We start from the raw sequence: 24,871 nt of genomic DNA, 5'->3' as shown, positions 1-24,871 counted from the left end.
TATATGTAACAAGGTGGAGAAATGATGCTGGGTCCACACCATTTCGCGGAAAAAACAAAGCCAAGAAATTTCAGACATTTCTAAACGGAGCCAAAAATTGTAGTTCTTAATTACAAAATGTGGTCCGAATGTCCTTACAAAACTGAAGATCCGTAACTGCAAATCATGATTTGCCTTTATAATTTTTAAAAACTCGAAAAATTCGAAACTGTAGGTGCCACTCTTCCACGTGGAAAAATGCGTCATGAAAAAACCAATGCTGAATATGCGCTGAATAATTATAAGTATAGAAATATTTTTAAAGTCCTTTATCAGGACAATGAAAGCGAAATTCTCAAACGCTTCCAAATACTATGGTTTAGAAAAACTTCGATTTTCGATTTGTACTTCGGAGTTATTACATGACTGATGTTGTCCCTCTCTCTTTTCTGAAAACATAACGAGGGCGGCTATGTCGGGCTCTTAAGGTGGATCTTTAGTTTTTGCGCAATGCATTCTGAGTACGGTCGATATATATTTCAGATTTTAACTGTTATGTGGATTATTTTGAATGTTAATGTGGTATTATACATCGAAACGATTCATGTTCTACTAATTATTGATTATTGTGAGATGATATCTGTTTTCTCTGATTGTATGTTTCATACTACACTGAAAAAAAGTTCTGTTGTAACAAACCAGAATTTCTGGTTGTATTTCGCAACCAGATTTTCCGGATGATTCAACCAGAATTACAGTTGACTCAACCAGACGTCTGGTTGACTCCACCAAATTCTAGTTGAGTCAAATGTAATTCTGGTTAAATCAACCGGAAAATCTGGTTGCGAAATACAACCAGAAATTCTGGTTTGTGACAACAGAACTTTTTTTCAGTGTACGGGTCACTAGAAACGTGGGTCGTACGGGTGGCTGATAAAATTGATCTTCGAATAACTTTTGATGAGCTAAGGAAATGGGTCCATCTGCACCTCATGGACAATACATAGTTGCCGTAATTAAGGTCATCCCGTAATTAAGGTGCCGTGATTTAAGTCATAAATTCTTCATCTAATTCTTGGTTCATCTCCAAAATGTCTGCTAAAGCTTTCATGCGCTTCTACTTGTATGCATGAATGAGCATATTGGGTATCCAACAAGCGGACACTTTTTTAAAATTCAGATGATTCTTGACAATATCGAACAGAAGTGCAAGAGCTGCGTACAACCATTACATCTAGCTCATCAAAAGTTATTCGAAGATCATTCAAAAACCTCTTTGACAAGTTACAAAAACTTTTCGTTAACAATAGTGTCACACGGTACTAGGGATGGTTACTTTTTAACGAACCTTATATTTCCCTGACTCAGTCCTAAATTATAGAAGTATGCATTAATTTTCCAGCGATCCAAATAAAATCAGTGAATTAAAAGTTATACGCATATATTATGAGATATTCGGATTTGTTTCCTGCAATATCGCCGCGCGAAGCGCGGGTTGACTGCTAGTCTTGAATAATCGGTATCAGCATATCTATTTCCTATTTCTATCTATGCCTTAACTTCAAATCTAAGATTGACGTTGTGTAACACAAGTACCATGCATCATAAAAACTTTACTGTATCACATGATATACGTTTTCGTGTAGAATTTCAATTGTAAATATCTGAGCATTAGGTACCTACTTGGATGTTGTTGTATGAAAAGGAACTCTATTCATTCTGGCATGAGCCCTGAGATCCGTAAGTGTACATGCATGCCAAGGCTCATGTCCTACCTAATCAATATAGTTCCTTTTGATACAATGAGTCCACCTCTAATCACGTTATCTCATATGCCTGATGATGCCGAATGTCTTTCTCTGTGGGTGCTTATGATCAATGATAAAAAAACAGTCCAAAATTATGAATAATTTAACTTCATAATCCTGCTCTAAAGTCTTGAGAACAGAAGGCAAATGCTAAGACCCCATATTTCTTTCTGAGTTTTTTCCACCTCCATTCTACTTTCCTTTTTTTTTTTTGCTTTTAAGAGTACCACCTTACATATGTTTACTCCAATGAATTCTTAATTTTTCTTTTCAATGGAAGGAAAGACTAAGTTGGTATAGAGTATTGTCTAGTCTAGAACATATTTCACTAAAGTACATTTTATGGTTCTTTCTAGAACTAAGCAACCACAATTAAAATCAGTTTCGTTTGAAAAGCCATGAAGGCATTGGAGAAATTTTTAATTGGGATTACATTCAAAAATTTTCAAAATACCTATTTTCTCATTGAGGTTTCTCCTCTGTATTTTTTGTAACATGATTACTCCCTTACAAAAAATAGTTTTGCCTCTGAAAGTCATTTACTGGACTACTCTTGCCATGTCAATGCATGAGATTGAATTGTTTGTTTTTTTTTGGTCTCTAGATCTATGAACCTGGTCCTAGCAACAGTACTCAAACAGTACACACAGTAACTCCCAAGTCCCACCCAGTCAGTGTATCACCATGTCTCGAGAGTTCTACAAGTGTGAGTGACGCTGATATTGTAAACTTGATTTCTCAGTCACCTCCAGGAGAAAGAAGGAAAGCGTCTGAAAGCCCCAAGACGGGAACACGTAAAAGTCCTAGACTGCAACAGCAACAGCAGGCTCACGCTTCAGTTGCTCCTGAGACTTCAAAAAGGAAATTGTTTCCGGAGGTTGACTTCACAATAAGTGACCATAAAAAATTAGAGGAAACAATTAAAAAAGAACCCAAAGGAAAAGCAGTTCTGACCAACTATGCTACTACCAAATCCCTGAGCAACAAAGAGAAAGGGGTAATTGCCAACATTATTGCAGCTGTTGAGCTCAAAGATTCACCAACTTCAGAAATTAAAACCTCTCGACTGAAGGAACTGAGTAAGTTTGTGTGTCGTCTCTTTCCTACCGAGGATCAGGAAGAATGGTACTCTCCGCATAAGACAGTCAACAAGATTTCAGTGCGTGCCAAAGGACGCCTTCAAAATATTCGAGATAACATAAGGAAGGGACTTATAGCAGCTGGCGCGGTTTCAAGCCAAAGGTCTCGTAAGGCCAAACACGTGGTGCTAGGTAAGCATATTTTATCAATATAATTTTTTATCTTTCTGTCTCATTGAAGTTCAAAATGAGTATTCATGAGATGAAAATATTTAAGTAAAGCTGTTTTAGTGTTCTCTGACATTGACACTGAAGTAAGTTCTATCATGATCAATTCCTATTATTGGGGAGCAATGTATGAACTCACTAAACCACAGATCTGGAAACCAGATTGAAAATATTAGTTGCATGTGTTCAATAAAACAATTTCTTGCCATCATTTTGCTGGTGTTACTAGTCAGTGGTACTTTTCAATGTGACATTCTGAATTCTTCATACCTCCACCCATCTGCATCCAAGAAAATGAACTGTTATCAATATAAAATCATTTTATGGCAATGTCAAAGAAATAAATAATGCAGTGTGTGTTGAAGAATTTCCTTCATCACTCTCATGTTTTTAAAATACTTAAATCTCTTTGTTTTGAAGTACCCCTAAAATAAGCTTAGGGACAAAATCACAAAAATTTATCGACAATCAATATTTTAGTTTTTTTTAGCAAAAATATAAAGAGACATGAAATCTGTGCGTCTTTCCATTGAGAAAATTTCAGCATGATAAACAGGGAAAAATAATTTTTAAAAAGTTGTCGGAATTTTCAAAGTTCATTCAAAATAATTAATATTTTTCTTCCCCTTTTAGTTTCAGAGAAACCAACTGAAACTGCCAAGGAGTTACAAGATAAAGTTTCCCACTTGAAAAAATCTACAAAAATTACTGCATCAACTAAAACTTACTGGAGAGAAACAGCTGATATTAGATGGAATGAATGGAAAGACCAGCCCATCCATAAGATATTTGAAGCCTATCCCATTCTTGGTCTTGACGAAGGCTGGGAATTAGTAAGTTAAATCTCAATCTATTTTATTCTATTTTTCTTTAATACATCCTCCAGTAGAGGAAAGTTTTAGGAGGTGCCTTTAAGAAAAAGAAAATTAAAAATGATCCGATATGATGCACATGTACCTATCTATCTCTGAGAATGTTTTCTGTCGGAATTTACCAGACTGTAATTTTAAATTAATGACTTATTTGTACTCATAAGAATCTCAATCTGGAATCAACCGTATAAGTTACCGTTTAAGTATACCGTTTCTAATAAGTTATGCATTTCATCTGCATTTGCTAGTTTTAGAATCCAGGAAGCTGATGGAAAAGTTTATCTTTTGCCGGACAATGTTGGACAGGTTTTAAATTTCGTTTAATTATCATGAAAAGGATGTCACTTTATCCTTCAAGCCCCACAATATTGCAATTTTTTGAGATGTTTCTTTTCAGGAGGAAAATTTTGGAGGAAACACAATGTTTTTTGGCAGTTTTGCGGGGTCCTCTCCCTTGCGCAGCTCATGAGAAACCATTGGGAGTCTCATAATATTCAATTCTATGGCTGTATGAGACCTCTAATAGGCGTAACTAATCAATAAATGTGAAAAGGGAAAATGAGCATAGTACTTGAGTAACAAATTTCTTTTTATTCCTTCCTAATCTTTGCTGAACTTTTTCAAACCTCGTTTAATACTAAGTTAAATCTTTTGCTCTCGTTTTGAAGACAACTGTCTTCTAATTCTGTAGATCTGGGACCTTTTTTACATGAAAAATTTGACTGTTTTGCTCTTTTCAATACTGAAAATTATTTCCGTGTTTTTCTTTAAATTATTCCAGTTTGAAATTGATTTTGAATTAAAATACCCAAAACAAGTCCATTCATTAGAGGTTAACTGGAGCAACTTCAAAGAATGTTTACTAAGCTTCACTCGAGAGAAATGCAAAACCGACAAGAATGCAGTTGCAGTTGTGAAACAAAATAACATAAACTTAAATGAAGAAGGTAAATATTTTTTTAATAAAATGAAATTGAGACACGTCATTTAAATCTTCATAATTAACAGCATGAAATCTTTGGTGTAATTTGGTGGCTTATCGTTTGTGGAGCCATCAAAACTTCAAGTCTAAAATTGTTGAAAACTCAGAATGAAAGTAAAATGCTTCCTAGGCTTGGAATTCACATTCAAATTCCATTGCTAATTTTGTGCCATAAACATTTTACAAGTAGACCGAAGTAATATTTTTTGAATACTTGTTTCGTTCTACGGTCAAGGAAAGAAACCTCAATGCTCACTTATGACTGTAAATTTCCCATTTTAATCTCTATTTACTGAAGAAAAACAACCCAATGGATTACTTAAAATTTTCACAGAATTGTTTAAACATTTACAAAAATTTTCAGGGAATTATGCTGATTGGTATACAAGGTAAAATATAAGTTGCAATGGAAAGTCTGCATTACCACATCAGAGGTGCACGGTTCCGAGAGCAGCTGTTGATATAATTTCTGTGTAACTTTTTTCTCTATTATGGGGGAAGCTAGAGAGGATCATAGGGAAATTTCTTTGGTACAGCTTTAGACACCAACACCAGGAAGAGGTACCTAATAAGTAAAGGGTCAAAAAAGAAGAAGAAAAAAAATTAAGGTACGGTTTACGGAAACTTAATTGGACCGTGAACAACACAGGAAATGTGTCATTCAATAATTTTTCTAGTTTCACTGAGCTCTTCTCTTCCAAATTTTTCTTGTGCAGTCTTGTTGTTGGGCCAAATGTTTCTACTGATCTGGGTGTTTCCACGGAAATTTTAAAAACCACCTACTTAGTGCAACAACAACTACAAAATTAAATTAAATCAAGCCGAAAGAAACCAAGTTTTATCAGCCATTGATTGATTGGTTGGTTGACCTTTAGAAAGGTATTTTATTTCCAACAGTTCTTGTTTGATAAAGGCATTAGCCTCATTTGAAAAATATTTTTATTTCATTCGTTTTTAAACTTTCTTTTCTGTTTCTACAGATGATGATCTGTCAACGATAGAAGCTGCCAAGCTTCTGGCTCTCACCTTAAACCGTTGTACAAATATTGGCAACTGGAAATTAGAAAAACAGGACATCATAAACGGATTCATGCCGGTAGCCACCTCAGAAGTTGATATTGCAAGTAAGATTGACGCTAAAAAATCCAAATATGCCACCATCGGACGTGGATCTCAAATGCAAGTATTCCCGATTGCCTTGGATTTTGAAGCAGAAACAAAAGGTTGTGTATATGTACTTGACAAGCTTTACAGAGTTAGTTCACCTTTAGTAGCCTTGGACTTGAGTTTCAAAATAACGCAAGTCTTAGGGACCGAATATCCAAAAGAAGCCAAAGTCTCATGGATGTATCTTCAAAAGCATCTGTACAACATCCACACTGAATTTGATGTAACCTATGCTGAAGAAAGGAAGCTCTTGAAAGCATTGCTTGAGCACAAATTAAAAGTACAGCAAGACCAATCAAAAGCCTAGAGAATTTTTTGAATTATAATTCTGTTCTTGCCCATTCTGTTCTAGTTCTATGTGATCTCTCTGTTGTTCAATTAATAAGTTTAAACTTACTTTTTTCTTAGGTTTGTATCAATTTTTAAGAAATCTAGTCTTATGATTTTCTAGTCTAAGGATCAGTACAATGCCGCGTTGCTGGGAGTGTTCCCTAGTGATCAATAATTTGCGTTCCTTTGCAAGCCATTTCCGATATCATAATAAGGACAGCAAGGATCGTGCATTCTGTATTGAAGACGAATGTGGGAAAAAACAATTTGCAAATTTAAGTTCACTTCTTCGCCACTATCGAACGGTGCATCCCGTTCCTACCCCCACTCCCCCGCAGCAATTGCAGACTCTCCTTAATGAAGCAGAACCAATGCATCTTTCAGATGATGATGTTTCTTTGGAACATAATTTAAATGATGAAATGAATAGCAGTGTAGATTCTCAAGAAGTCTCTGCTGAGCCTCATGAACTGCCTGATAATCTTAACTGTGTTATTGCTTCTGAAGTTGACATTTTTATCTCCAAATTATATAAAAATAAAAATATTACCAGAGGGGAAGTTCAAGAAATTATAAATTATACAGGAGGATTGCTTCGGGGTTTAGGGGAAGTTTTAAGACCAGTTGTATTTAAAGTATTGGAGAGAGCAAATGCAAGCTCAGACGAATTATATTCCATGGAAGATGCCTTTGAAATTCTGGAGAACCCTTTCGAAAATTTAAGAAGTGAGTATATGCGTGTTAAAACATTTAAAGAAGAAGGTACATATATTGAACCTGTACCCATTCTCCTAGGAACAACGCTAGGCACATCTAACATAAGAGATGAACATCAGATCCACATGGATCGTTTAACAGCCCAGCACATTCCTCTAAGTGTTACGCTGAAAAAATTTCTTGAGCAGCCAGGAATTATCAATAAATTATTGAATTATGTTCAGGAAGTTGTTTCAGAAAAAACTTTTCTCTTGTCGTATATTCATGCAAAAAATTGGTCCAATTTTGATCCTAGAGGCAAAACTTTTCTCCCGCTTTTCTTGTACTCAGACGATTTTGAGTGTGGCAATTGCATCGGAACTCACAGAACAATACACAAAATAACTGGCCTGTATGTAGGTTTACCGTTCCTTCCACCGGAATTTATGTCCCACTTGCAGAATATTTTCATGACTTACCTACATCATAGCCTAGACCGCCACAAAATAAGGAAAAAAATACTATATGAATGTGTAATAACGGAATTTCAATCCCTCTATAATGATGAAATTTCCATTGAAACGCCTGATTTCAATGGAAAAATTCATTTTAAGCTGGCACTCATACTCGGCGATAATTTGGGGCTGCATGAATTACTTGGTTTTGTCGAAGGATTCACTGCAAATTATCCTTGCCGCATCTGTAAGGTGTTGAGAGCAAATATGATAGTTCAGTGCACAGATGACAAGACATTGTGGCGAAACCGCGAAAATTATGCAGCTGATGTAGCTAAGAATTGTAAAACAGATACAGGTATTGTGGAGGAATGTGCTTGGAATTCTGTTCCTACGTACCATTGTTGTGAATCCACAGGGTTCGACATTATGCACGATTGCTTGTTGGGGGCCTGTGTTAACACTGAAAAAAAACTTGTCCTAAATTTAAGGAAACATGTATCCTTAAAAAGTTTCCTAATTTCAACACGGTGTTAGCTTGGAACAAGCCAACAGTTATCTCGATCCAAGGTAACAAAATTGTGTTGAGTTAAGAAAACCATGCTTTCTTGAACCACGTATACGTTTTCTTGAAACAGACTAACGGATACTTGAAACGGGAAAACTGTTTCCTTAAAATTAGGAAACGAGGGAATCGCTTCTGTGTCCTAAATTTAAGGATCCATGTGGTGTTGATCGAAGAACCCTGTTTCCTTAGAATTAGGAAACGGAGAGAAGCAAAGCCGTTTCCTGAATTGAAGAATCCATGGAGTGTCGTTTGAAGAGATCAGTTTCCTTAAAATTAGGAAACGGGCATAGCATTTCCTGTTTCCTCAATTTAAGGATCTATGTGATGTTGATCGAAGAAACCCATTTCCTTAAAATTAGGAAACAAAAAAATTACCAAACGCCTACTGAGGAGGTGGATGCAACGTGCCGTACACCACCATGTATTCGGCGAGTTGCTCAAGAGGGGCCTTCCAAATATACCGTCGCTCCTTTGGCGGAAGGGCGCATCTACACTTTGAGATGATGAGCCCTTCCGTCCGTATACCACCATGCTCTCTACGGCTTACCTACGTGAAAATTTCGATGCACCCTTACGCCCATGAGTGACATCACGCTCATAAAAAACGTAACGCTAAATCTCCAATTTTTGGAACCCCACTCACTTCTTCCCTCGTAACACTTTTGCGACGTAGGTCCCTATTCTTTCACACGTAAAAACAAAACGGCGTAACTCTCTCCTTGACCATTTCTCTCCGTTAGAGCGTTGCATATTATTTGAACGGTCCTTTACAGAAATCCGACCGAAGCGCTTGGATGGCGTTATTCGTAAGATCCACTCCACTCCAAACAAATTCAGTATGTTTAAATTTAATCAATTTATCTCTTGTTCGTAAGGGATTTACGCGTCGGAAAGGTGGAGGTTTTGAAAAAACGCAATTTTTGTGCCTTATCAAAAATATTGTTTTCGGTCCAAAATGTCAGAATGCTTTCTAGAAATGCACGGATCAGAGCCAAAGTTCCTTTAATATTTTTCGGTGAATTTTCTGATTCGACGAAAATTTCTTTAAATTTTCTAAACAAAAGCGTGCGTCCGTTAATGTAGGTAAAAATAAATAATGTGAAGCTTTTCAACATTTTACTGCAAGTACACTCTTTGAATCTGGTCGTAGCTTCGAACATTTTTAAGTGTCTTCAAATCCCAGAAAGCTTGACTCGGCCCGATATGTACTCATTAAAGTATTACCTATACATGCCTTTATCACCACATCTTTACCGCTATTCCGAGTACATTTTGAAAACTCCATAAAGATCATTTATCTTTTATGTGCCAATTTTATAGCCAGCATTAAATAATCTTAGATTATTTTGTCTATACTTTATTGGAATTTTAAATCATATTTACTTTCAGTATGAGCAGAAGCGGTTCTCACATGAGCCTCTTTGATTTACGCATTAACCTTAATGATATGGGCGTCAGATTGGATAATCGAATGAGTGATAATTTACCTTTGAGAGGCACGTATGAAAATCTGTCCTTTAACCAGACTTAAATAAAAAAATAATTTACTCCATGATCATACTATCTCCGAATGAAAAAGAAAGGGGAATACGTTGGTTAAGTTATGGCGGCGATGGCCCACGGTCTTTAAATAATATCTGAGAACCGGCTGATAAACAGAAAGAAAAGGGAAATATGTGAATATTTAATATATTTAAATGATAATTGAGGTAGTATTTGCTAGATAAACCCAAGTGCTATTGAACGGTAGCAGGTGGGCATCTGTGTAGCCGAAGAGATAGATGCGAATAGGTTTAACATAGGAAAATAACTCCTCATCGCTCGCGAGGGTAGGATGGCCGAGTGGACTACGGTGTCGGAATTTCACTCTTCCCGGGACAATGTCGAAGGTTACAGGATCAAATCTCAGCCAGGGCGAAACGGAGTTCTTCATCAGGATACCAGAGGGAGCGCGAAGCGCGTCAACTACGTGAAGGAAACCACCCCCGGCAGTACCAACGATTGGGGTATGCGCTTCAACGGTTATGGATAGGGACACTAGGCAGGGAGCCGATTCCCAAGGCAGCGACGCGGCGGGACCGGCCGTTTCCTAATTTTAAAGGCCTAGATACACACGGCGATTAATCGCCGCGATTGGGTTGGTTCGGGTCGCATCGCTCAACGCAATACAATCAACAGAGGCCATCAGTGCGATCACGTATACACCTAGCGATTAATCGCCGCGATCAGCGCTAATTGTTAATGTTATTATAACCTTAAAATGATCAGTATCTTATCTAGTTGATCATATTGATAACAGGATAGTCGTAAGTACTGTGCCCAAAAGACTAGTGCCTTTTTTTAATTGAATGAAGATGAAGATTTTCAACTGAATAATGTTTCCTATTTCTGAAGTTCTGGTGCCTCTCTTGAATAATAAGTGGCTAATGAACGGACACACTTCTGCTGCAATTTTAACAATTTTCGCATCAAATGTAAAAATAAACATACTATAAAACTAATTGACGAGCACCTCGAAGACAGAAGAACGTAAACAAAAACACATGTAGACCACATGTACTGGTGGATTTCGCATCCATCAAGAATAAACAGGACTCAACAAATGCATCTACTCGCCCAAAAAGTAGGATTGAATCCTACTTTGGATTCAATCGCGGCGATTGGAGAAATTCCGAGAATTTCACTCGCCCGTCGCGGCGATTGACCGAATACACCTGCGTTTAAACGCCGCGATTGCAATCGCGGCGATTAATCGCCGTGTGTATCTAGGCCTTAAGGAAACGCTTGCAGGTACTGTTTCCTTTTTTTTTTTTTCGAGGAAACGTTTCCTGAAAACAACACGACACTTACTTACTTTTAGGAAACTCTTCGCGCGGCGGTGTTTCCTAATTTGAAGGAAACGTTTTCGTGCTTCAAAGCAACAGGAGTTTTGGTTCAAGAAATCGCGTTTTCGTCGACCAAGGCAATACCGTTTTCTTCATTCAAGACTTCGTTTCTTGTCCACTTTTTTCTAGTATCCAATTTTCTTAGGTCAACACGGCGTCGCCTTGAATTTAGGAAACGTTTTTTTCAGTGAAGATTTAGAATTATTAATAACCCATTATATGAGACAAACATTTTTTGACCTGGATGCACTTAATACTTTAATTAAATTTTTCGACTACGGTCCTATTGATAAGGATAATAAGCCCCCATTAATGACAATCGATGACGGAAAGATAAAAATTTCTGTTTCAGCTGCAGAGTCTCTTACCCTAACTAAATACTTTGGTCTTATTGTGGGTCATCTCATCCCCAAAGATGATGAGCATTGGAAGTTGTACTTGTTACTAAGACAAATATTAGATATTCTTTTGTCCCCTTTCATTCCCTTGGAACATTTAAAATTACTGGAATCTTACATTACAGAGCATCATGAGACATACTTAGACCTGAGTGAAACTAAAAGGCTAACAAACAAAATGCATCACATGATCCATTACCCTACTTTGATTGAGCATTTTGGTCCACCGATTCATTTTTGGAGTATGCGATATGAAGCATATCACAGATTCCCAAAATCCATAGCCTCTTCAATAAGCACCCGTCGAAATCTCACTTTTTCACTTGCGAAGCGAGCTCAGCTTGCTTTCCGCTCTTATTTGAAATGTAACTCTTTTTTTTCCGATAGATTTGACACTGGAATTGCTCTCTCTTGTAAAATGTCAGAAGTTGAAGGATTTAATTTAATTGTGAATGCCACTCCACCTGAAGATTCCAGTATACAGGTTGTTCCATGGGTGAAAATTAAAGGAACTGTTTACAAAAAAAATATGATTTTAGTTAGTGGATATCATGATCATGATCTACCCATTTTTGCTCAGATTAAAACCATATTACTCACCAGTTCTGACTCTGTAGCTTTTGTTTGCTCAAGCATCAAAACCCTTTGCTTTGACCTTCACTACTATGCTTTTGAAGTTCAACATGAGGAACATATCTACACCTATGTAAAACTTGCTGATATACCACATGATTTTCCAACTGCTATCCATTTATCTGGGGATCGAAGACCTTTCATAACTTACTGTTACGTACCTCTAGTTAGTATTTCTGTCACTTTATCTCCTTTTTCTCCTATTTTCATTGAGAACTTGTTCACACTTTTTAAACTGTGTGAGTGTCCTGTACCACTTAATGAAAAATAGCAGAACATTTATACTCAATTTCCGTGTACTTTTGACTGATTTTGAATTAATTTCTCTCATTGACATGTTAATTTTGATCTTTTATTTTTAACAGCTTAATGCTATTTGTTCTAAAAAACATGCTCCTGCTATGTGGGCTTTTTCAGTCAAGGCTCATTTTAAATTTGTCTACAAGCATATTTTCTCCCACTAGTAATTTGAAATCAGCAAAAAACATGCAGTATGAAAGAAATTTACATTATTTTTTTTATTTTTTTTTTTTTTTAAATTTTAGCCACTTAGTTTTTAGAGATATTTGTCTCTTCTTCCAGTCCAAATCAATTGGTTTTTTTTCTGCTACACACCACCTGAATATATTTATTACATGTACAAAAATTTCCTCACTTTACTCTTTTAATTTACAACAATTTGGTTCTTATCTATTTGATTTTTTGTTTGATCTGATACGTTTATTTTATCCCTGATGTGTTTTATTTATATAGACAAATTATTAGTGCAAAATAGTTCTTAATTTATGTTTGCTGCATTGTGATTGTTTTGTAGTTTTTTATTTTATTTTTATTTTTATTTTTTTTTTGACATTGATGTTTTCAGATTTAACTTAAAGAGGTTTTTAAGATCTCTCTAGTGATGAAACAGGCATCTCTTGGGGGATTTCCTTAAACTCATGAATGGCTCAAATTACTTTTATAGAGTTTTTTTTAAATTTGTTCGATCTGCAAAAGTTGTATTGCCAAAAGTCGCAATTGCAATTTATTAGCAAGTTACTAGTTGCCAAAACTTTTGGAAAACATGTGTTCTTTAACATTTGATAGGCTAAGAAAACTCAGTTTGAAATAAATGATGGAAAATGTATTTTTCAGTCTGTTGTGCCTGGATAGACTTGCACCGGCTACAATGGCTAATTTTCTTAAAAGTGTAGGCATTGAAACTTAATTTTTAAATGAAATAATTAAATTTTCCCGCGGAACAAATGTTTTCTGGTTGCATCAAATATGCATTTAAACTTTATAATATGATTGAAATAATTTGACACTATCTTCTGATGACATCTATTTAATTTTAAATGCATTTTCTGACTCAGTTTATTAATCTGTCTCCTTCATCAATTATTTTTCTAAATACATATACTTAATTTCTCAAGGTTACCCATGACTTAGAGCCATGTGCTTCAACGTATCCTTATATGTATCAGCCCTTAAGTTGTAAGGCCTTGATGATCAATTTTTTCCAATGAAATCCTAAAATGAAAGATATTTAAAGAACGTTCGCTTGTAAGACTGATCTGAAATTTTTGTGGAAGCAAAAATGTTCAGACTTTTTGTTATTTTTCCTTAAGTTGTTGAATTTTTCTCTTGAAGTTCCTGTTTAGCTGTAGCTGTTTCAATGTTCACAATTTTTTCAAAAAACAAATTTTTCCAGCTGAAAAGAAATAAGCTTTTTACCTTTCAAATTTTAAATTACTTTACTTTGGTATTTGCCAATGCATAATGTATGATATGTGTTTTAAAAAATTTCTTTATAAATGCAGAAAAAAACACTTTCAAAACAAACAATAAAATTAAACGAAACCTTTGTTATCATTACACATAAGACTCCTCGACACTTATCAATAGAAGATGGAAAAATTTGGTAGTTACTGTTATAGTTTTGGACTTTTTCTTACTTTTTATTTTGTTCTTATCCGTTTCTTACTTTTAAGTTGACCAATTTGAATAAACATTAAGTTTTGCTTTGAATTTTGCTATTTTTCTGCAACTAGCTATTAAAAGATTCCTCATTTCATACTTTCTGCATTTTCCCTTTGTATGCCTTTAATGCAAACTTAAAGCTTTTAGCCATTGTCAATCGCTGTAGCATATTTGAGCTAGGTCACCCCTCTCAATGTCATTATTAAAAAAGCTGCAATACTTTGAAGGTGTACCAATGTATTTTTAAGCAAGATCTTCAAATTAGCCAGCAATTTAATCAAATAAATACATGTTAACAGCTAACAGAGACAAACTTTAGTTTTTTACCTCCAAATGCGTTGGTTCACCTGCACTGATAAGTTTTGAAGGGTATCATAGATGAAATACATGAGTGATGCAATTTTTAAAAAGAACAAACAAGTAAAATATTGTGTTTTCAATAATTTATAAAGCAATTAATATTACAAAATATTTAGAGAAAACATTGAACCATAGATGAGGGGTCATTTATTCATATCTAATAAGTCTTAAGTTAATTTTTTTTTAACCATTTAAGTTTTTTAACTTCAGATGAGGCTTTCGGATTTCTTATTAGTGTTTTTTAATGTTTTTGTCCTTGATACTCTTCACGAAAAAATTTAAATCATTTCAGCAGCAAAAAATTGTAACTTCATCTCTTTTGAATGAAGAAACTATTTATTTTTGTAGTTGCAGCGAAAATTTATGATAGCTGTTACTAATACTGAAAAATTCAGTCATTGGAGGGGGGGCCATCCGGAGCCCCCCCCCCCCCTCCTGCCCCAGCAGCTACGTCACATCGCCCTACCCTTACCGGCGCACCCCTAAAAACGTCGGTAACGCAAACCGCACCACCCCGGTTGTGCAAATCGCAGTTCGGTAGCAGGAACCGAGAGTTCGGTACCCTGAATCGGGAATCTCGGTACCCCGAACCGAGAAGTCTGGTAGTAGCTACCGAGGATATACTGTAGTGTAAACCGAAACATTCGGTGTTCAATATCGGCCGTACTGTGCGGTACGTGCTAACGCACTGCGGTTCTCCTGACCGTACTTTCTTTCTCAGTGTAGTTAATGCGGACAGCATTTTGCGCCAGTTCACATTCAGGGTGACGGGAGGTGAGGTGTCGCAGAGCGCAGACCTGAGAAAGAAAAAATATGATTATTTATTCAATTTTATTTTTTTTGTTCACTTCAATAAGCCCCAAAATGGTAGTCCTGTGCTTTCAGTCTTATCCCTGTCTCCCTTGATCCCTGCTCAACAACCAGCTCTGGGCAAACATTGTTGATAACATTCAAACTCTGGTCGCCTGGCTGGGAATTGAACCCAGGACCTCCTGTTTATAGAGCAACTACTTGAATAACTAGCTTGTTCTTGAAGTAACTTTGGCATTAATAGAATAATTTTGTATGGTAAAAGAATGAGAGTTCAAACTAGCACAATAACACTCCTTTGAGATCATAAAATGTACCGGAGAATAGCATGAGAGAATAACTTACCGCTGGCTCAGTAATTTCTTCACGCTCGCCAGCATTGATGATTGTTCGAACAAGAGCATCCACCCCACCCACTTGATAGACAGTCAATTTATTGCGCTGGTTGTTGCATGTTAGGTTGGAGAGGATTCCGGCAGCACAGGTTACAATATTGATATCGTTGCTACCTAAGAGTTGAACCAAGGACTGCAAGAGGCCTTCCAATCCATCAACCTTTGTGCCAGCATCGGAGAGGTTTCGCAGAGTCCACAGGCAGTTTTGAACTAATCTTGGGCTGGGATGACCGAGGTGCATGGATAACGCCTGCAAACCTCCAGCCTCCACAATCGATGGCTTGTTGCTCGAACACGCAGACAGCACTGAAATAAAACCAAAGAGATAAGATCAGGTTTGACCTTGAGAGGAAAAGTGCGCTTGTAAAAAGAGATAGCCTCAATGGAAAACTGTCCATATATGTGCCCAACAAAAGAAGCTGTGTTTTTTTCTTTACATAAACGAAAAAAAACGAGTGTGAAACATTGGACTTCCACCCTTTTTAAAAGTACCGATCCAGATAGAATACCGGTAGTAAGTGTGGCTCATTCTGTCATTGTGCTTGAACGTCCAATATTTAAAAGTGTGCATGGTCTATTAAAACTTTTGATTGGCTGATTATTCAGCTAACATTTGTAGCTTGCATCTATTGATTCTTAGCGCTCCTCACCTTTTAAAACGCGAGAAGTAGTCCAAAGTAGCTTCTCGTAGTCATAGCTCCTCATAATACGGACCAATTCAATGGGTCCTTGAGAGGCTAAGATGATAAGTTTGCTTTCTTGGTTTCCGTAAGCTAGAATCTGCAAACAGTCAGTGACAATAGCCAAGAATTTGACGTTGCTGCGTCGGAGAAGTGCAACCATCTTCTGAAGCCCACCGGCAAGACGAACGCCCATTTTAGATCCTTCTTGATGCAGAAGTAAGTTGTGGAGGGTTGTGATGGCGTAGAAAAGCACTCTTTCCACAGGAGAGCTGTGATATAAGAAGGGAATAATTATTCTAACGTGAGTGGAGGGAAGTTTTGAAGTACTTTTTTTCTCATTCAAAAAGCAAAAAGTTATTGAAAAGAGGAGTAACTATAGCTGTCAGGAAAACTAACTATTACGTATGAACTTAAAAATGAATAGGAACCATAACAGAAGTTCGAAGAAAAAAAAAACAAAAAAAACAAAAAAAAACCAAACCTAATGATAGGTTTCTGGTTCTTCAGTGGTTTGATGGTAATGGACCACTAGACAAGGTACGAATTTAAGCATTCTCATACATGTTTCTTAACCAGAATTCCACTTAGAACACGATTCGCGCAACAAAAGTTACTGAAACCAACACTTAGCGAAGATATTAACGTTTTTATTTCACATCAGTTACGAGGAATTTGAACTGGCCGCTCACAAAAAACTCAAAGCTCTACGTGAATCAAATCGCGCACTACAATGGTTTCAGCAAGCTTCTCAATCGAGCAATGTTCACTTCCCACCATGTGTTGTTCAAACTATAGGCAATTTGCTATAGCTGAGCCAAAGCGTCAAGACTGAGGTTGCCAGATTTTTATATCGCTGAGACTTTAATGATAACGTTTAGCGCGCGATGTGAATCACGTAGAGCATTGAGTTTTCATGAGCGGGTGATTTCAATTCACGCATCAAGAATCATTAAATATCTTCGTAAGGAGTTAATTTCTGTAATTTTCGTTGCGCGTATCGTGTTTTACGTGAAATTTCGGTTAAAAAACATGTATCAGAATGCTGAAATTTGTACCTTGTCTAGTGGTCCATTACTGTTTCAGCTTTGGCCTTTGAGAAGGTCATAAAGAAGTCCTGAGTTTCGTTTTAATTTTGGACGATAAACATTAGAAAGCAATCTGGTAAAAACCTTGAAAAAATACTTTAAATTTATCTTGAAGACATCTTTTTCTTTTGACAATATTGCTCGATTTTTATCAATGAAAATTGATGACTTTCTGAGATTACCTTAAAAGTTTTACTAATGCTGGAATTCCGCCGCTTTTGAAGATTGAAAGGAGACCTTGACGATGATGTGACAAATTGTGTAGAGCGCCAACAGCAACTTTGGTGGTTTCGAAATCATTAGAATTGGATATTGCTCGAACTAAGGCTGCCACCATCTGAGAAAGGTCAATACAATTTTGATTCATTCATGATGAGTCAAGAAAGTCATTTTGAAAACACACTATTTGAAAGTAAAATGTACACTGGGCTCACAGTTATATTTCTCTTTTTTGTTTTGATGATGGCAACTGGGAGAAGGAATAACATTTTTTGAGCACAAAAAATTAGGATTAAAAGTGGTCTGAGTAACAACAAGCTCAGTGTCACTGACATTATATTGCTTACTTGCTTACTTGATGAAACTCTCCAAGTAGCTGAAACCTACCTTTGAAAAAACATTTCTAGAGAGACAGAAAAACCTGTAGATGAGCTTATACGCAGTTATCGAACAATTTGATCAAAGGCAGAATTTTAATCCTTTTGTCTTTATGTCTTGATTTTTCAACCATACAAAATATGTCCTTAACTATTTTACTTTTTCTTTTGGAAAATTTTTTTTCCAACCTATTTTGACAATTGAAAACATTACCAGAAAAAGGGGGCTTAGGCAAAAACCTAGTTTCCAGTAAATTGCGTTTGAAAGTGTACTTTGATTCTACAGACACGCAAGTGATAAAAGCACGCAACCTAAGGTCAATTTCAAAGTAGAATATGTTAGAGTTTGAAATAATCACCGCCTTTAAATAGCAAAGTGAACATGTGTTGAAGATTGCAAAGAATGCGATTGTGTTATGTCCCTTTTTTCCGGCAAACACATTTTAGGAGCTAATAATGATGAAATATTCGGCCTGAGATCAAACAAAAAAAAGTAGGTATTTCTCCAAAAATTAACATAAAATATTCTCCGTGACATTATTTGAGATACATTTTCATTACAATAAAAAGAAAAATATCATTTTGAGAGTATACAGATTGCCCAGGAGATTGCTTGATGCTTGGATCCATGATGTACGTTCATCCTTCCCAGAATTTTTATTCACACTAAGGTTAGATACCCTGAGTAAATTACTCCTTTATATTTTTGATGAATAATGTTGACTCATGGCGCAATTTTTTTACTTGATGGATCTACGGATGTAACCGCGTAGATATCTGTCCCCTTTTTCCGGCAAACTCATCTAAATACAGAAATCTAACCAATTCGACCCTTCTCCTTCATACCATGCGTGAAAATTAAGATATCATCATGAAACTTAGTGCATGCATTTTCGATGATATGAGGATTTCAATGAGCCAGGTAACAAAAAAAGGGAACATATGCATATGTCCCCTTTTTCTGGCAGTGTATTCAATTGAGGCATTTTTTGGTAAAAGGGTGTATTCGGTCTTTCGCCCTTTTCCGGGAGAACACATTTTCTGAATCCTACTGATGTTACCCATCCAAAAATATATAAGTAGTTTGTGTATGGTGAGAAGCAAAAAATTGAAAATGGAGCCATCGGAATGAGGGTACCTTCGCTGAAATTGGATACATTAGCCACAAGCCGAGATGCAGCAAGTATTCTCTATCTTTCCCCGCGCGCCGCACCAAGCTCCTGTTTATATCACTAGTCTGTCCGAGATGGGCAGGACCGTGGAAAGTCGGAATAATTTGCACTATTTTGCAGGGTGGGGGTGTCACGACCCTCGTCAACTGTCACTCTTCGGCTGGTTTCGCGCACGCCGCAGCCACCGCACTGGAGGCTTTGGGCCTCGGAGCAGCGGTTTTCCCCGGGATTTGAACCTGGAGCCGAAAATTCCTGTTCTAGGCGCCGAGCGGCGCGACGCGGCAAGCGATTAATGAGGAGCCAGCCCTCTGTGCGGTACGCCACGATACAGGGTTGGTTCAGTGTCTTCGTCTTACAATAGCTCGAACGCTACCCTTGCTTCTACATAGTGCAATTAAATCCGACTTTCCACGGTCCTTCCCATCTCGGACAGACTATAGTATTTTCATGAATATTGAGGGTAAACAAATGCCTACTCAGTGATTTCATTCTTGTTTAAAACTCTTTGTGGAGTTTTAAACACTTGCAAATTCAAAATGATATTAATTTTTTCGGACGCTCCCACGGGTCAAAATCGAAATTTCGCAATATTGTCACTCTGCAACTGGTTTGCGGAAGTTCATAGCATGGAGGTAGAACACGTTTTGCCAGTTTGCAGGTATAGTTCCAGTATAAGCAATCGTAATTTTGGTAAGCACAGCCATGTTTTGAAAAATATAGCAATAATCCAGACCACCACAGATTATTGACAAATGCCATGAAAAGCCAGACGCTCTCTGGATAACTCAGGATACATCCATCTTAAAAGACTGGTCGGCCATCTTTATGACTTCGATGATTTTCTATGATATGAATTCTTATCACTTTTAGCCAAAGTTTTGGATTAATTTTGTCGCAGGGTTTTGTTCCATTTTTTATTTTTTTAATAAAGATTTATCTTGAGTTTGAAAACGCACTGATTTCATTTATTCAAGCAAAATCAAAATGACAAAACCGGCAAATCCTTGTAACACAATTCAATTTTACAATTTTTATTATATTTTGATAAATTAATACAAGAACAGAAATAAACTTAAACTATAAATTGCGGAAAGAGAGTTTTTCTATAAAAGGGCAAATAGATATTACTTATTCTTGTATTAGCCATATCTCAGCAATTTGACGTGCTAGATACTTGAAATTCTGGCTGATATTACTCAATAAAAATACCTGTAATCCTGTTTATAATTCTCTAAAAATACACACAAATGTTGGAGATACAACATTTTGAACTTTCAAATGCGTTTTTCTCAAAATTGTGATTTTTTTAATACGCCCTTTTACCGAAAAATGCCTCAATTAAGTACCGTCCTAAAAATAAATACATTTGGCATTACCTGAGGGCTGTTCATGATAGCATGCCGAGAAGCTTCCTTTTTGGATAGTTGGTGCACCACGATGGCTGCCTGCGACACAACCACTTGATGTTCATCATTCAACAGTTTGATCAATTCTGGGATAGCGCGGGTAGCCAAATCAGCATCATCCTAGGATATAGGGGAACATCACCCAGTTAGAGAGAAATCCACCTCGATTCAAAGTACCAGATATATTTACAAGAAAACTACTTCAGCTGATAAAATTTTTTTCATGGTAAGGAATCAACGAAAAGTCTGCGACCATAATCCTTATCTTTCGTTAATGACAGAAAGTTCTGGGAAAGTAAGAATAAAATATAATTTAACATTCACAATGGAGGTTGAAAAATAAAATTTTTGTGACATTAATATGAAAGATTTGGATTAAAAAACATAATTTAGGGGTTCCTAGCATATCAAAGCCTTTCAAAATACGTTCTCTTGTGACAGGATTGCCTAGTCCTTTAAAGGACATTAATTCCTTATTTCGAGTGTCCGAAAAACTGACTGAATGCTTAAATGTTGATGTTGGCAGCAAAACTTGGTAATTTAGAAAATTGCCCTCAGCTCAAATATGGAGAAAAAGAGGAAAAACTCCTGCATACACTTCGACACCACTGGGGGTGAAATACTAATTACTAATTATCTACTTAATGCGTTGAGTCCAGAAAATTGTAAAATTGAGAGTAAAGTTATCGCACTCATTTTAAATTATTGTTTTGTTTTTTCTTTTAAAGAAAAAGTTTACTAATCGTTTCAGGAAAATATTTTTATAAAAAAAATACAAAATGGGTTGATTTTCGTTCATTGTGCTTTTGGTTGTTTGCCAATTCTAAAATATGTTAACTTGGTCTTTCAAGAGCCTTACCTGATAATTAATGAGGTTGACAACAGCATGCTTCAGCATTTGCGATGGTTCTGCAAGACGCTGAACAGCTGTTGGCTGCGTTTGGTCCAGCTGTGTTGAAGGAATTTCGATTCCTTCTTCTAGGGTTTCCGGGAACATGGCAGCTCGCACTCGCTGGCCACGAGTTTGACTCAAGTGTTGGTTCATTTCTACAGAATAAACATCAATATGGAACTGATAAAAATTTCCAACAAAAAAGGCACCAGCAATCTTGCGTTTTCGAACTCAGGTGAGCTTCAAATCTTCATTGGACAAGGTGGATCATATAAAAAAAGGTGGGGAGAATTTTGGGACTCATTGGAATTTTACTTGGAGGTTTTTTTATCAGTGGAAGATTAAAAAAACGTAGTCCAACATGGTGAAGGCATGGCTGTGCTCTAAAATTTAACCCCCGGTAGTATCTGCAGCAATCGTTCATAAAATTTTATTGGTTTGTCTGCTAACCTTGCGGTGGGAGTAGCACTATGGTGAGCCAGTTAATCCTTTGACTCCTGAGTTAGATTTTCAACCTGTGCTCCCTCACCCTGGGTTAAGAATGGTAAAACTGACTATTTTTAGTTTTGTTACCCTTAGGTATTCACCTATTTCTCAACCAAACAGCTTGGAATTTGTGACTTATCTTGAAGTAATTATGAGTGGAGATCAGTCACCAAAAGTTAACTACTGTTGCCCAAATTTTTTTTTAAATAAATAACACCGAAAATGAATATGAGGTAATTACTTCCTAGCTATACCCAATGGATTATTATCAAACAGTGAACACTGTTCATCAAGAACACACTCTCTCAATTAAAGCTCTGCTACACGCTTTTGCTTTGAACTCCAGTATCAATTTTCCCCATTCAGTTAAGCGTCCCACCCTCTAAGAACAACCTCTGGAGTTCAACAGAAAATTAGACCAGGTAGATTCAGTTCAAACGATGAATACAGGTAAATTTACTGACTCTAATAATTGCCTGTAGTCAGTCAGAAAGAGGAAAAACCTAACATCTCTTGGGCAATATCATACTCCTGGTATTACTTACAACGGTTGAACAATAAAAGGCTATCTTCAAAAACTTCGGCACAAAAAAGTAAGATACTTAACGACTAAGCATACCCATGAAAAAGTTTGAAAATTTTAAGATGATTAGGAAAACTAAAAATTTTTCACGATTCATGATAGTGGATGTAATTAAATGAAAAGAAAAACTTAAACAGAAACAGAATTCAAATCACTAGGATTATGTATGAATCGCTCACTGGTCTCAAGGAGGGTGTAACTGAGATGACTCACAGGGAAACTTCAAGCTCATAGCTAAAGCCGGAAGTAAAAGGAGAGATTGTGCCGCATGAGATTCGAAAAAATTGGTGCGATTCAATTTGGAATATTAATGCGAAAATCCGATTTTTCCGTTATTATACATGCTGATAACTCGAACAACTGAAGGCTGACACGAAAGATGGGACTCTACAAGAGTTCGGTTTCGACGGTTCATACCCTTTGAATTCAAATAAAAGAAATGAGAAGTGAAACTGACTTACAGCGTAAAGAGCTCAACTTGTAAAGAAACACATAAAAATCGATTATTCACTTTGAAAAACACAAATTGTCAATCACAACAAATGACCAAGACTGCGGCCGCTGCAGATTCAACTGTTTACACTTTCGCGTACATAATTCACTATGGCTGATTCGGAAAAACCAATACCCCCTAGATGGGCCAAAAGGCCGCTCTAGATTAAATTTCTAAAAGAGTTCAAACCAAGTACTAACCAAGGTAATTCTCAAAATTCTTTGGCAAGACATTTTTCTCATATAATTTAAGGATTAAGGAGGGAAAATCTTTAGCATATCTGGAGAAATCACAAGCTTGTGTGGGGGCCTCGCGGCGTTCTGAGGCATTGAAATCAAATCCTAAACGTACCTAAGTACTTACACTTTGATTTTTGATGGAAAATAAGGGGGGAGGGGCTTCATTTATATCTGAGCCATGGGGATGCCAAATAATGAGGGATGAGTTTGAGGATTTTTGCGTACAGCAGAGGTGCACAGAGATGTTTTCAGGAGCATTGGGGGAACTAGTTAGGAGCAGGAGGGGGGGGGGAGAAATAGTACCCTCTCCTGACTTCAAGAAATATCAGGGCTTTTGCTAAATTAGCTGTGTTGCCAGACTTTCATTGTGGAGTTTATAATTCTACCAAAAATATTTCCATGTGAAGATGAATCATCAAGCTAAAGATTTAACTCAGCATTCACACACAAATTTATCAATTTTTTTTTGTGGCACAATGCTACAACTTCTGGGAAATATCATGTTAAAGGTAACGAGGCACACTGAAAAAAATACCCGGGGAGAGTTGCCGAAAATCCCGGCAGAAGGAGCCGAGTCTCCCGTTCTCAAACGGAAGACCGTGGAGGCACGGTGTCGGCCGCCGGGTTGACTCGGAAATTTAAATCCCGTATCCCCTCGGTGAAGCACCACGAGAATCCCGGGGAAAGAACCCGAGTTGACTCGGGGAAAGAGGCCGACATGACTGAGGGAAAATTGTGAATATTATTTTCCAAAATTTTCGGACAATTTCGTACGCATTTCTATCTAAAACATATGAAAAGTTCAAAGAAAAGTGTGCATGAGTGTAGTCAAAAATACATGTTTTATCGGGGGAAATTTGGCAACTCTCGAATGTTCATACGGCGTTCTTCCTTAGCGCGGCAGATTAAAACTCCGAGGATTGCATGGTAAACACGATTGTAAATGCGACGAGGACTTCACGGTAAACACAATTGTAAATGCAACGAGGACTTCACGGTAAACACAATTGTAAATGCAACGAGGACTTCATGGTAAACACAATTGTAAATGCAACGTACTTAGAGAACCTGTCAGTGTGAAAAACTATCAGCTGGGCTGCAGAAGCGACCGCACCGGAAGAGAGGTGGCCCGAGCGGTGGCCAAAATCAGAGTGTGGGTCCACTGTCTCCTGGTGGCTGTTCAAGGGGATGATCATGATGAAGGGAAAGCCGGGAAAGAAACAGGTAGGGAATCATCCGTGCCAGGCGGTACCGTATGGAACGTCGTTTGGGACTTTATTGAATCATAACCTCTACGCTACTCTGAACGCAGTTCTCTGGGACTAAACTACGTCACTGGGGACTTTACCAATAAAACCCAGTTGGGACATTACTGATCCCGCCTCGAAGTTATTCCTACGTTGCCAGCTGTAGTTTTCTCTATCAGATTATTATTTCCGTTCTACGACCGGCCGGTGGATAAATAATCGTCATTGGTTTTGGCGGTGATTTAATTGATGATCTTTCAATAATCTCTAAAAGCGGACGCGTTTTTTGCTCCGTATAAAATTGAATTTCAGTCACGAAGACTGTGTACATACCCAGCAATTAAATTTTTAAATACTTCCTGGCAGTTTTTGTATTGAGATA

The 24,871-nt window shown here is 37.0% G+C and overlaps 2 protein-coding genes across 2 annotated transcripts in view; one reads left to right on the top strand and one right to left on the bottom strand.

Annotated features, from left to right (window-relative positions):
- Positions 1-24,871, bottom strand: part of LOC109031125 (armadillo segment polarity protein-like) — a 198,626-nt gene that overhangs the window by 10,369 nt on the left and 163,386 nt on the right. The window contains exons 4-9 of the mRNA XM_072298142.1: positions 21,409-21,596; positions 20,520-20,669; positions 17,558-17,712; positions 16,258-16,559; positions 15,558-15,913; positions 15,112-15,199 (exon numbers count right to left, since the gene is read on the bottom strand). Of these exons, the coding sequence (XP_072154243.1) occupies positions 15,112-15,199; positions 15,558-15,913; positions 16,258-16,559; positions 17,558-17,712; positions 20,520-20,669; positions 21,409-21,594 (1,237 nt within the window). The 5' untranslated portion in view covers positions 21,595-21,596. The remainder of the gene's footprint in view (positions 1-15,111; positions 15,200-15,557; positions 15,914-16,257; positions 16,560-17,557; positions 17,713-20,519; positions 20,670-21,408; positions 21,597-24,871) is intronic.
- Positions 1,782-11,511, top strand: LOC140224140 (uncharacterized). The gene is made up of 5 exons (XM_072297542.1): positions 1,782-1,844; positions 2,392-3,058; positions 3,728-3,927; positions 4,748-4,913; positions 5,929-11,511. The coding sequence occupies exons 1-5, from the start codon at positions 1,782-1,784 to the stop codon at positions 6,420-6,422; spliced, it is 1,590 nt and encodes a 529-aa protein (XP_072153643.1). The 3' UTR covers positions 6,423-11,511.

The sequence above is a fragment of the Bemisia tabaci genome, chromosome 3 (assembly GCF_918797505.1).
Source record: "Bemisia tabaci chromosome 3, PGI_BMITA_v3".
NCBI lineage: Eukaryota > Metazoa > Arthropoda > Insecta > Hemiptera > Aleyrodidae > Bemisia > Bemisia tabaci.
Note: the sequence above shows the minus strand (reverse complement) of the source record. Positions and strands in the feature narration are given on the sequence as shown.